This window comes from Rhineura floridana, chromosome 18, assembly GCF_030035675.1.
Source record: "Rhineura floridana isolate rRhiFlo1 chromosome 18, rRhiFlo1.hap2, whole genome shotgun sequence".
Lineage (NCBI taxonomy): Eukaryota > Metazoa > Chordata > Lepidosauria > Squamata > Rhineuridae > Rhineura > Rhineura floridana.
In genome coordinates this window covers 2,990,759-3,003,421 of record NC_084497.1, presented here as the reverse complement: position 1 = coordinate 3,003,421, position 12,663 = coordinate 2,990,759, and the positions used below count along the sequence as shown (strand labels likewise).

Genomic DNA, 12,663 nt, shown 5'->3' with positions numbered 1-12,663 from the left:
AGAGCTGCCATCCTTACAGACACTTTCTTAGAAGTAAGCTGCACTGAAAGCAGCGGGTTTTACTTCCGAGAAAACACAATCGCCCTGCGAAGTGCCGTCTTCCTCTTCCTCTGCACCTTCCAAAACCACTGGAACTGGTTCCTGAGATTTCAGCAGGCCTCGCCCACATGCTTCCAAAAATACTTTGGTAACATTAGGGACTAGAAGCTTGCTCTGGTTTGTTTCTCCCTCCCTTCAAAAAAGAGAACTTAAGGTTCTCAGGAAGCTGAATCCTGTGGCCTGTCAGACATTCTGCATCCCCGCAGAATCACGCACACGAGCTGTGATCTTCTATTTTAAAAATCACTTAAAAAAAACTTTTAAATGCAATTGCAGTTTTTAATAAGGCTGCTAGAAACGAACCGAGGTTTCACTCTCCCAATTTACACACACCTCTCCCACTAACCATCTGTTCATTCATTTGGTGTCTGCATCTTAAATCCTTCTCTCTCTCTCTCTCTTTTTTTTGCGGTGATGGGTTTTGTTATTTTTTTTAAAAAAGCCAACTTGCTGAAATTTTGGAGGTCGCCTGGGGATTTCCCCCAAATTAATCTTATCCAGACTTTTTGTCTTTAAATGATCTTAAAAGGGATGGGGGGAGATTTGTGGCCCTCCTGATGTGGGACTCAGCCAGCATGGGCTGGTGCCAGGAATTATGGGGGCCGGAGTCCAGCAACGTTTGGAGGGCTGTAATTTCCTCTGTTCCTATGTTGCACCAAAAGTACAGTATTTGGGCTGCAGTCATGTACTCCCTATCACCTGGGCTGACAGGAGTTGTAGTCTAAAACATCTGGAGGGCGCCAGATTGGCAAAGGACAAGTTTTGAACGGAGGGCCCAGGCCAGTCTTTAGCACCCTGATGCCTGCTCTGAACCTTTAAAACCTGGTGTGGGGGAACCTTTGGCTCCTCCAGATCTTGCTGAACTCCCATCCTCTCTAGTCTTTGGCCATCTTTGCTGGGGCTGAAGTTCGGCAACATCTGGAGGGCCAGAACATCCCCACAGCTTGCCCAGTGCTGGGAGCTGTTACCATTTTCATTTTTCCTCCCTGCTCAAAGAATGTCGTATCATTCCAAGGCATTCTGGGAAATTTAAGCACGTCCGCCCCCAGTTGCGGGGGGAAGGTGTGAGAGCCGCTATTTTTGGTTTCTCACCATTTGCCACTGACATAATCACATCACTCCAGAGCAGTGTGGGAAATTTAAAAATGGCAGCCCTCCCCCTAAAGAAACACACACACACTGCTAAAGGGCTACCATTTAAATCCCCTACAGCGCCTAGGCACGGAAGGATCTGTCAATGGTAGTGTTCAGTTAAGTCCAACTCAGAGTAGACCTGGGATGGAAGGACCTGCCTGTTCTGGTTCTCTCACTTTCTCGTTTTCCCAGTCTTAAATTCAGTTCTCCACCTTTCTGCAACAATCTGCAATTAAAAAAAAACAACTCATGAAAATTCTCCAGCGTTTAAGTGCAAATTTCTCCCAGTGATCACATTTTTGCAGGCAGTTTTTGGCCCACGTTCACATAATTTCAAGCAATTTCCAGGCATATAATGATCTTTGTACGTTGCTTTCACTCATATATCCAATTTTTTTAATGCACACTCCCCACCCCCAACGTAAGCATTTATGCAAATATTGTTTGGTTGGCGAACCGCATTGCAAAATACAGAAAAGGGCAAATTTCGAAGGACAGCCATCTTTTGATTCTCATGTTGTTTTGGAAAGTGCGAATCTGATAGATTTTGGCTTGAAATGCAAACTGAATTGGATTTCTCGCCCACCTGTATCGCCTGCGCAGATGTTACATTAGGGCAGGGTGGTGGAGGAAATGGTTGGACTCAAATTCTCATCATCGCCTGCCCGCATGACTCGTGGTTACGGATGATGGGGGTTGTAGTCCAACATCTGGAGGGACTCCCTATTGCAGCCTTTCCCAACCAGTGTGCCTCCAGATGTTGTTGGACCACAACTCCCATCTTTCCTGACCATTGGCAATGCTGGCTGAGGCTGATGGGAGTTGTGGTCCAACAACATCTGGAGGCACACTGGTTGAAAAAGGCTGCCCTATTGGCTATCCCTGCATTGGGGGGGGACAGAGGCAGCCACCCTGCACAGTGATCAGGATGAAGTCACAAATGTAAGAGGGTGTTAAGTCGAGGGCCCCTTTGAATGGAGCTCTTAGCCTGGTTTGGATGCCTAAGATTCAAGGTCCAAGCCCTGTCACCTCTGTCAAACCCTTGGAAGGCCACTGTGAGTCAGAGGCAGCCAGCGTGGATGCCATCCAGATGTTTCTGGTCTGCAACTGCCACCATCCTTTGGAGTTCCCTCCCCTTAAAGATTAGACAGGCACCGTCTCTGTTGCCTTTTTGGAGCCTACTGAAGACCTTCCTCTTTCAACAAGCCTTTTAAGCAGAGACCTTTATCCCAGTCTGCTACTGAAGACCTTCCTCTTTCAACAAGCCTTTTAAGTAGAGACCTTATCCCAGTCTGCATCTGTTGTGGAATAGTTTTTTAGGATTTTTTTTAAAAAAGAAGACGTTTTGTTTGGATATTTTTTTTAAAAAAAGGTTTTTTTACGATGTTTTATAGATGTTTCATAGTTTTATCACCTGTTTGTTGCCCAGGGTTCCTCCTAAGAGGAAAGGCGGGAAAGAAATTTAATAAATGAATCACAATAAATAATAATCCTTGACCCCTGGCAATTCCAGCTGGGGCCAACGGGAGTTGTCGTCCAAAAATGTCCGGAAGGCAAACCTGTTGGCTATTCCTGATCTAAGCCATCTGGGCTGGAGGAACAAAGCCACTTTGCAAACCCTCTTTGCAGAAGCCTAGAATGGTTTTGATAGAAGCCTGGCTGCAGAGGGCCGGCTGGCTTGCCGTGAGATGGTGTCAAATCCACGGCAGTTGGTCGGTACAGATCCCACTGCTAATGCAAGATTGCCACCACTCCGAATGCTGCTTTAGTCCAGCCATGGGGAACTTGTGGTCTTTCAGACGTCACTAGACTCCAACTCTCAGCAGCCAGCATAGCCAGTGGCCAGGGATCATGGGAGTTGTAGTCCAGCGACAGCCGGAGACCCATAGATTTCCCACACATGCTTTGAGACACACACATTCTCTCTCTCTCTCTCTCTCTCTCACACACACACACACACAAACAGGAATGTTTTAAGTATATATTAAGATCCTGGCATATTTCAGACTAGCCCCACAGATCATGTGTTAGCAATATTTATCTATCTTATCTCTCTCTATATATATCTATATTTAAAAAGATACTTTTTTTGGTCAACTGGCTACCCTTGGCACGTTGGATCTCCTGGAGCAGAAACTAAGCTGTGTGTGTATTTTAAATGTGCTTTAAATCTGATATAGGTAGGGCTGCAAAAAAGGGTGGGTGTGATTGTATGGGGAGGGGGTGCAAGGGGGTATGGGAAATGGGGTGGCTGAAATCAGGGGAAATGGGTGGGAATCTAGGGAATGAGGGGCAGAGAAATAGAATTTGGACAATTGGGTGGGGTGAGATGTTTCTGGTCAACAAGCCCCATCATGCTGGAGATTATTATTATTATTATTGATTAAATTTATATCCTGCCCTTCCTCCAATCCAGGCATTTGACACTTGGGAGATATTTTAGGGCCCTCTGTAGTTGTGAATGTAATTTGTTTTAAACTGTTTTTAATTTGCAAAGCCCTGAACAACTTAGGTCCAGGATGCCTTGGGGACCCCCTGAACCCTCATATCCCAGCTCGATCACTGAGATCATGTGCAGGAACATCACAGGGCATCCCAATGTGGCTGATTTGACAACAAGAAATTGAGCCTTTGGTGTCCTCTGCCCAGCCCTGTGGAATGCACCTGCTGTCCTGACTTTTAAGTGCCTGCTGAAAACTTTTCTACATTGCCGGGCTTACACAGGTCATTGAGAAGATATCTTTCCTCAGTCATTAGTTAGCTATTTCTGATTCTAAATTTTTCTATGGCTTTATCGTGTATTGATATTATGTTGCAAACCACTTGGATAACTTTTATGAGTAGCTGTACCTGAATATTTTTTATAAATAAAGTAGATAAAAATAATGTATTTTACATTGTTATGACCTGCCCTGGGATGCACTGGTGAAGGACAGGTAGTAACAGTAGTAATAGTAATAATAGTAATAATAATACCTAAGCACTGGGGCTGATGGGAGCGAAGACTGCTGGCTTCTATATGTGGGGTAGTGAATCCACTCTGGATTTTAGACCAGACTTAAGGTCCTGTCCAAGGTGCTGAACCTACAAGAGAAATAGGTTTCAGAACCGTAGACAGCTCCTTGAAAGTTCAGACTAAATCCTGGAGCAGATTCCACAGACATCAGAGCCACTTGTCTTCACTTGGAGTCCAACTGCATCAGGAAGGCAACAGATTCCCTGTGACTCCTGGGCAGGAATGGGAATGGGTGAAGGCTACACACAGACACCCAGGAAAGGACTGGCTGACAGGATGCTTACGACAGGCAGAAGGGTGGCAAAGTTCAGGCTGTGTTGTCCATCCTGCTTTGCTTCACAGCACTACAGCTGGCTGGCCACTAAGGGCTGCAGGTCCAGCAAGGCAGCGCATCTCATCTTGCAAAGCTGTTGTGAAGCAGTTAGGACTGCTAGCTCCGCTGGCTTTAAATAAACAATTGGACAGATTTGTTTTTTTAAAGGACGAGACAAATTCATGGGGGAAAGGTGCATCAACGAAGGTGCACCAGCTAAACAGAACCTCCATGGAAGCTTGGACCTTCAAAGCCCTATATGGATCCGGACCACAATACTTCAAGGACCCCCTCTCCCTGTATGAAGTAGCCCGGCCACTGTGGACTCCATCAGAAACCCTTCTCCATGTGTCCCACCCGAGGGAGGCATGGTCGTTTAGGTGGTGGCTCCCTTGTCTGTAGAAATACTCTTCCCAAGGAGATGTGCCTGAAGCCATGTGTGTCAGTTTATCCATTCTTTGGGGAAAATTAATGTTGCCTCCTATGGTGATGCTCTTTTAGTGGGGAGGACGTTTATGTAGTTTGTAAAAGATTTGTTCGGTTTTACATTGTTTTCATGAGTTGCATTTTGTTTAGAAAGATCATGTTGAGACTTTTTTTTAACGCATAAGGCTACTTAGCAATGATTAATGATTAATACTGGCAGTTCATCTCTGAGTAGCCAGGGGAGGGAGGAAGGAGGTGTGCTCTTCAATGCCCTGCTATTCGTGAGTGCTCATAGGCTGGCCACTGTCAGAAACAGACCCCTGGGCTTAAATGGGATTTTGATCTGATCTGGCAATGCAGTTCTTATGACTACTGGGAGAGTTAATATTTTTGCTACTTATTCTATTTATTAGTCGCTTGTTACCTGAGGGTCTCCAAGCCACTTCCAACAATGTTAAAAACAAAACAAATTATGTCATGCTGTCAAAACAAAACAATGAAACAACACACACACCCCGTGTATCCACAGGAAGCATTGTCAGCATAGTAAGAAAAGGCAGCAGCATCTCAGTCTACCTGGGGGAAATGGTATGTCTTTACCTGGCGCCGAAAAGAAGTCAATGAAGGCACCAGGAGGACCTCACTGGGGAGTGCATTTTGCAGACGGGGAGTCATCACCAAAAAGGCCCTCTCCCTGGTCGCCACCCTCCGAGCCTCCCTCAGAGGGGGGACCTGAAGAAGGACCTCAGAAGAAAATCTAAGGATCTGGAGAAGTTCATATCAGGAGAGGCATTCCAGAAGATCTTGGGGTCCTCAGCCATAAAGAGCTTTATAGGTCAAAACCAGCACTTTGAATTGGGCGCGGAAGCGTACAGGCAGTCAGCATAACTGGGACAGGACTGGGGTTATATGCTCTGTTTGCAGAGTGGGGGAAGGGGTCTGTGTGCTCCTAAGGAGGTAAAATAACAGGAGGTAGGATTGGAATGGGAGGGTTGAGGGAGGATGCACGGGGAGTGGAATATTGGGGAGCGGGGCCAGATTCCCACATGAGGAAGGCAGCGTGCTATTTGCTAGGGAGAGGCCTGAAAACTTTGGACCACCAGTTTCAAAATAAGCAGCTGGACCTTTAGGCTGTGCAAAGTCTAAGCTGTGTATATATGTATCCAACACACACACACACACATAAATATCTGTTGCATACTAGTCGATTTGTCCGCTGAAGAGAGAACTCTTCTGGAATAATATTTTGCTTGCATCCTTCTTGGGTTAGCAAGTTCACGCACACACACACGCACAAAACATCAGATATCTGTAGAACAGTCAAAAAAAAAGAATTCAAGTCTTTGTGTTGCTGGAGAGGCAGTGTTGTAACCCTTATTGATCAGTTTCTTTTCTTGTAGGCTGAAAGTTTTTGTTTTTCTTAACAGTTAGCCCTCCATTTGATCAGGAATATTTGGCTGTTGAGAAGAAGAGGCCTTTCCCCCACACTCCTTTTTTCTTGTTTTCTTCTCCTTCCGATTCGGCATAGCCGCGATGCTGCTGCTGGCACGAAGGCACTTCATGTACCTGTCCCTATCTGCGAGCTGTCGAAACCAGGCCTGGGGTCTTAACAGTTTATCCTTCCACACCTGGAGAATGAGGCCTGGGTTTGGCTGCACTCCTGTCCCCCCCTGTGACGGGAGCACCGCAAAAAAAAAACACCCTTCCTCTTTCCAACCAAAACACTCGTGGAAAACCAGGCCCTTCCCAACGTCATTCAAGAATCAGGCACTATCTGTTGTCTGCTCACCCTCGGCTGCCCGCCGAAGAACGGTTTGGTCCTGCGATTTTTCACCCCCTCTTCTTCTTCTTCAAAACGTTTTAAAAAAAATAGAGTTGCTGTAATATATATATTTATATATATCTGTCTCTCTTTCTATTTACATACGCACGATTTAAATTAGAAAAGCCGGCCTTTGCATTGACAGGGGAGTCGTAGGAATGGTGCACACACTCTCCGTTACAAACTGGGAAGGAGCTCTCTGTGGTGCTGAACGGCCCCTGTCTTTTTGCACCCTCTGAATCCTTTCCGGTGGACCGAGCGAAAAGGGGATGTGGTCGTAATAGCGACAGACGTCAGTTGGTGTTGCTGTTATGAAGTTTTTCCTACTCCACCCATGGAAGGTGCGGAATTGTTCTGGAAATCTTTTATTTAAACCAAAAGAAAGAAATCAACGGGATGAGGGTTGTTTCTCTTCACCTAGAGGATGCAAAGGGAGGGAGGAGAGATTAGACATTTCAGCTGCTACTGTCTCCACATCAGATACGTCATACCAATGCGGCAATGAAAAACCATCTTCAAAATAAATAAGGAATAAATCAAGACTGAACGCTTATGCGTAGCAGAGAAGTGGCTACGTGTCACATGATCGCTATGGGCAGCCTCTGGAATACCAACGTGAATGGCTTTAAAAGGGGGATTAGACAAACTCGTAGGAGTGGAGAAAGCTATCACTGGCCACTTCCAGGATCAGAGGCAGTTTTCCTCACTGAATGCCACTCAGTGGGGTTCACAGGCAGGTAAGAATCTGTCCTCTCCATTCCTCATTTTTCCCCATCTTTGATTCAGTTCTCCACATTTCTGCAGCAATTTCCTTTTTTTAAAAAAATCCTCATGGAAATTCTTCAGCATTTTAATGCAAGCTTCTCCTAATAAACATGTTTGTAATGCATCTCTAAGGCACACATTGCTTCTTTTTTTTTTTTTTGCAAGCAAGCTCGGCTAACGGAATGCATCCTTGCATGTTATTTTCACGAATAAATTCATTGTTATGCACGCTTTCCCCTCATATAAGCATCTTTGTAAACTTTGGTTGGAGAACTGCTTTGCAAAATCTGGAGAAATTTTGAAGGGTGGCTCTGTTTTAGAAAGTACGAATTTGATAGATTTGGCTTTGAATAAGAACTGAATCAAATTTCTCCTCTAACCCTGCAGACAGGGAAGAGCTACGGCGCTCACGTCCTGCATACATGCTAACCAGAGGCGTCTGGTTAGCCACTGACAGAAGCAAGATGCTGAACTAGACGGGCCTTTGCTTTGATCCATCAGGGCTCTTCTGAGCTATGCCCCTTCCCCAAATACCTTGACCTGGTAGATGGCAACACAGAACCACAGAATCGTAGAGCTGGAAGGGGCCTATAAGGCCATCGAGTCTAATCCCCTGCTCAAGGCAGGAATCCAGGTTAAAGCATCCCCAACAGGGGGCTGTCCAGCTGCCTCTTGAATGCCTCCAGGGTTGGAGAGCCCATCACCTCCCTAGGTTATCAGCTCCACTGTTGTACCGCTCTAACAGTTAGGAAGTTCTTCCTGATGTTCAGCTGAAATCTGGCTTCCCGCAACTTGAGCCCATTGTTCTGTGTCCTGCACTCTGGGACGATCGAGAAGCAATCCTGGCCCTCCTCTGTGTGGCAACCTTTCAAGGACTTGAAGAGTGCTATCCTATCTCCCCTCAGTCTCCTCTTCTCCAGGCTAAACATGCCCAGTTCTTTCAGTCTCTCGTCATACTTTGTTTCTAGTCCCCTGATCATCCTTGTTGGTCTCCTCTGAACCCATTCCAGTTTGTCTACATCCTTCTTAAAGTGCGGTATCCAGAACTAGATGCAGTACTCGAGATGAGGCCTAACCAGTGCTGAATAGAGGGAACATGCTGATCTCCTCACCCATTTTTCTTGTGGTTTGCTACCTGGTGAAGGTGGCCACCAGCCCAGAGAGAACCGTTTTTCACCCTTGCTTCATGTGCCCCACCTGATAGCAGAGGGATGGGAGAAGGGAACATTTGGAAGGATCTGCAAGGGAAGTGGATGCGCCGGGCTTACCTATCAGACCATCAGTTCCATGAGAAATACACACATTTCAGTATGGGTGGCTGGCATCCTTGGGTCGTTTCAATTGCACCTTCAACCTTTTCATGCCAATCTGGAATCCATTCATAGCCTGGATGGCTGTGTGGGCACTGGAAGGGTTGTCGAAACTCACAAAACCTGAAAGAGAGAGAGAGAGAGAGAGACCAGTTCAACAACCGCCTGCGTTTGTTTGCTAACTTGTTTCTGTGACAGTGAATCCTCAGCAGGGATAGGCCTGCGTGTTTTGGATCAGGAGGGCTCAGCAAGCGCCTGACAGGATGGAAGCACTTTGTGAATGGATCCCACAACCACCGGTGAAAGAACACTAACCCTCCCACCCTCCCAAAGTCATGCTGGATGTCTTTGAGAATCCCCTCTGGATCCTACAATCTGCTCCGGAGTTTACTGGGAGTGAATTCCATAATTCAGCTCTGCACTGTGTGAAGATGGGCTTTCTTTTATCTGTCCTGTCCCCCAGGACTTCACTTAGGAAGCCGATTCACAGGCAGCGTAGCGACTCTTCAAGGTTTCGGGGGGGGACATTCCCAGCCCGCCTGGAGATGCCGGAGAGTGACCCTGGGACCATCTGCATGCAAAGCAAACACTCCCATTTAAGCTACACAATACATCCCCTTTCTAAAAAATGAAAAACACTAAGTAAGCTTCTAGTCCCCATGGCTCTGAATAAAGGGCTGCTTTAAGGATTTTGCATATTAAGTGGTATATTGTTGTTATATGCCTTCAAGTTGATTACGACTTATGGCGACCTTATGAGTCTTTTTTGGATATATATTCATAGGGTTTTCATGGTAAGAAGTATTCAGAGGTGGTTTACCATTGTCTTCCTCTAAGCCTATGGCACCCGGGATTCCCATCCAAGCACTAACCAGGCCTGACCCTGCTTAGCTTCCGAGATCAGATGAGATCGAGGGTTTCAGGGTAGTATGGCCGTAGGCTAAGTGGTGCATAAATATTATTAATGTAATAATGAATTTAAACAGAACACAGGACCATTGGTCTATCAAGCTCAGTGTTGGCTACGCTGCTTGGCAACGGCTGTCCAGGATTTCACACAGGGGGTCTCTCCCAGTCCCTCCTGGAGATGCCATTGGAGATTGAACCTGGGACCTTTTGCATGTGAAGCAGATGCTCTAACCAGTGAGCAACTGTTCTTCCCTCCCTCGTTCACTCACCGAAACATTTGCTCTGGTTCGTGGCCCGGTCCATGAAGACTTTGGAGGAGATGATATTCCCAAAGGGGAGGAACATTTGCATGAGCTCATTGTCGCCAAACTCCTGAGGGAGGTGGTAGATAAAGAGATTGCATCCTTCCGGGCCTGTAGTTAGAGAGGCAGCGTGGTGTAGTGGTGAGAGTGTCAGACTAGGAGCAGAGAGACTGTGGGTTCAGATTAGGGATGGGATCCCTTGGCCGGTGCTGGTTCAAAACTTTCCAGCAACCTAACAGGCTGGCATCAATTCAAGTTTATTGATCCGCGTGGTTTTTTCGCTCGGAAAAAATATCAATATTAGTATCAATATTTTTAAAGGAAATACTATTTGGAAGGAAAAATTGATGTTTCCTTTTAAAATATCAATATTTTAAAAGGAAATATCGATAAATTATCATTGTTACAATCGATGTTTTAGAGGTGGATTTTTTAATATATATATCTATACGTTAAAATCCAATCCTTGGCAACTGAGAATAAGCAGATGAATGGAAAAGTCAGTACCAAATCCGCATTGGGTGGAATTCTAGCACATCCCTAGTGCAAATCCTCTGCTCAGCAGTGAAGCCCCCTGGGTGACCTTGAGCCAGTTACATTCTCTTGGGCCGTATTCAACTCAGTCCTACTCAGAGGAGACCCCACTGAAATTCATGAACATGCACTAGGCATGTCCATTGGCTTCAGAGGGTCTCCTCTGTGTAGGACTAGCGTCAGACGCAACCCTAAGTCACTAGACCCGCTGAGATCAATAGGCATGGCTAAATGAAGCACACTGATTTCAGAGGGTCTCTGAACTTCTGGGCATCTCCCTGGAAGGACCCCGCCTGGCTTCTCTTCTTACCCAGTCCTCCCCTCCTCATTCCAGCAGGCTTGTCACAGTGGGAAAGACAAAAAACAAGACTCATTCCATCAGCTCTGCTGAAAGTCCACCTCTTCCTGCCCTTGAACTTTTCCCCATTCTAGATGGCCATTATAAGGACGGCGATTGAACTTAAAGGATCAGCCCCCGAGTTTGGTTTCTTTCCCTTCTTCCCTCCCTGTGCCCTTTTCCTTTTAGGTCATGTCTTTTCCATTGTAATCCTACAGTGTAGTGGCAAATTCAGAAGTGCAGGGTCCCTTCATGATAGTCACAGCTACACACACCCTTTCTGGTTACTAAATTGAGAATGAGATCCTTGTTAACGCCTTCTCCCACAAGAGCAGGCATTCCTAGGAGCCAACTGGCATGAAAGAGGAGAGTGTTATCTATTGAGAAGAGTCTTCTCAGTGGCAGACTCACCTCCTTTCACTCTGATCGGCTCCAATCAGCAGGAGAGGACAAGGAAGCATATTAGAAGACTCTTCTCAGTGATTAACACACTCCCCTTTCATGCTGTTTGGCTTTAGGATGCTGGAAACATAGGGACCTTGCTTCCCAAAAAGGAAGGGGTCTGACCCCCCAAGACCCTGGACGAATACACCCGTTTCTAAGATTATATGACCTTCTCTTCTCTTATCACTGTCACAGTCAGAGATATTGCTTCAATTCTTGGATTCACTGTCTACACATTTATCTCCTGCTGTTACCAAACTGCTTGATGATGTAGATCAGGATTCCCTGACTCTTCTGCAATTACAGAATTATTCTCCACAACTTGGCTTTTTGAAGTAGGAATGAACAGGAACTCCTTTCACTCTAGTTGGCTCAAACCAGCAGGAATGGACAAGGAAGCAGGTTAGAAGACTCTTCTCAGTGGCTAACACACTCCCCTTTTCATGCTGAATGGCTCACGGGAAGCTGGAAACATAGGGACTCCAGCTAGGACCTGGATCCCAAAAACGTAAAGGGTCTAAGACCCCCTGAAACCGTGGATGACTACATTCCTGGCAGGGGCTGCCTTGTTTTAGCTGATTGCATGCAAGCGGCTCTGGGAGCCCAGGCAAGTAATTCGGACCCAGAAGACGACTTACCCTCTCGCTGCTGTTGCTGAATGATCGGAAGCGCCTGCGGAAGTGGTTGAGCTACCGGAGTGATCGTGGTGGTGGCCGGGTAGACAGCTGAGCAGAAGGAGAGAGGAGAGGCAGAAGTGGCTAGTCTCTCTTTATTTTTTGGTTATTTATTTCAGTATTTTCAAACGGGCCTTCCTCCTTGCTGTCATGCCTAGCCGTGACCTGGTCCCAGGCACGGAGGCCCCCGGAGGGCGAACTGGGCTAAGATTTGAACGCGAAACCCGTCTAATTCGCATTTTCCAAACCATTAGCCAAATAAGTGCTATTTCAGCAAAAGGTACCTGCATACTGCTGGACTCCAGCGAAGGCTGGGTGGAGACTCTCTGCTACCGATGGGTTCTGGGCTAAAGCAGGAGAAATTTATTATTATTGGGAAGAAATGAAGTTATGAAGGAAGAGGAAAATCCTACAACTTAAATAGGCTAAAACAAACAAACAAACTGGAACCAGTGAGGTAGAAACTGGAGTTGTAACAACATTTTGCGTAGTTGTTTGAACAAAGGCATTGGAACCAAGCCTCTGTTTACATTCCTGACGCTAGCTTGCGGGAAGGCCGTAGCTCAGTGGGAGAGCGC

At 46.3% G+C, this 12,663-nt stretch overlaps 1 protein-coding gene and 1 pseudogene across 3 annotated transcripts in view; both read right to left on the bottom strand.

Annotated features, from left to right (window-relative positions):
* Nucleotides 1–886: 886 nt before the first annotated feature.
* The window catches only part of CELF5 (CUGBP Elav-like family member 5), a 39,677-nt gene continuing 27,900 nt past the window's right edge, over nucleotides 887–12,663 (bottom strand). For 2 of the 3 annotated variants that reach the window (XM_061600647.1, XM_061600651.1), the window contains exons 9-13: nucleotides 12,370–12,432; nucleotides 12,050–12,136; nucleotides 10,064–10,207; nucleotides 8,844–9,008; nucleotides 5,470–7,227 (exon numbers count right to left, since the gene is read on the bottom strand). In XM_061600647.1, the coding sequence (XP_061456631.1) occupies nucleotides 8,881–9,008; nucleotides 10,064–10,207; nucleotides 12,050–12,136; nucleotides 12,370–12,432 (422 nt within the window). In that variant the 3' untranslated portion in view covers nucleotides 5,470–7,227; nucleotides 8,844–8,880. Of the gene's footprint in view, nucleotides 1,460–5,469; nucleotides 7,228–8,843; nucleotides 9,009–10,063; nucleotides 10,208–12,049; nucleotides 12,137–12,369; nucleotides 12,433–12,663 lie in introns of those variants that run through there. The other variant, XM_061600650.1, reaches the window with a different exon arrangement.
* Nucleotides 9,721–9,826, bottom strand: LOC133372982 (5S ribosomal RNA; annotated as a pseudogene).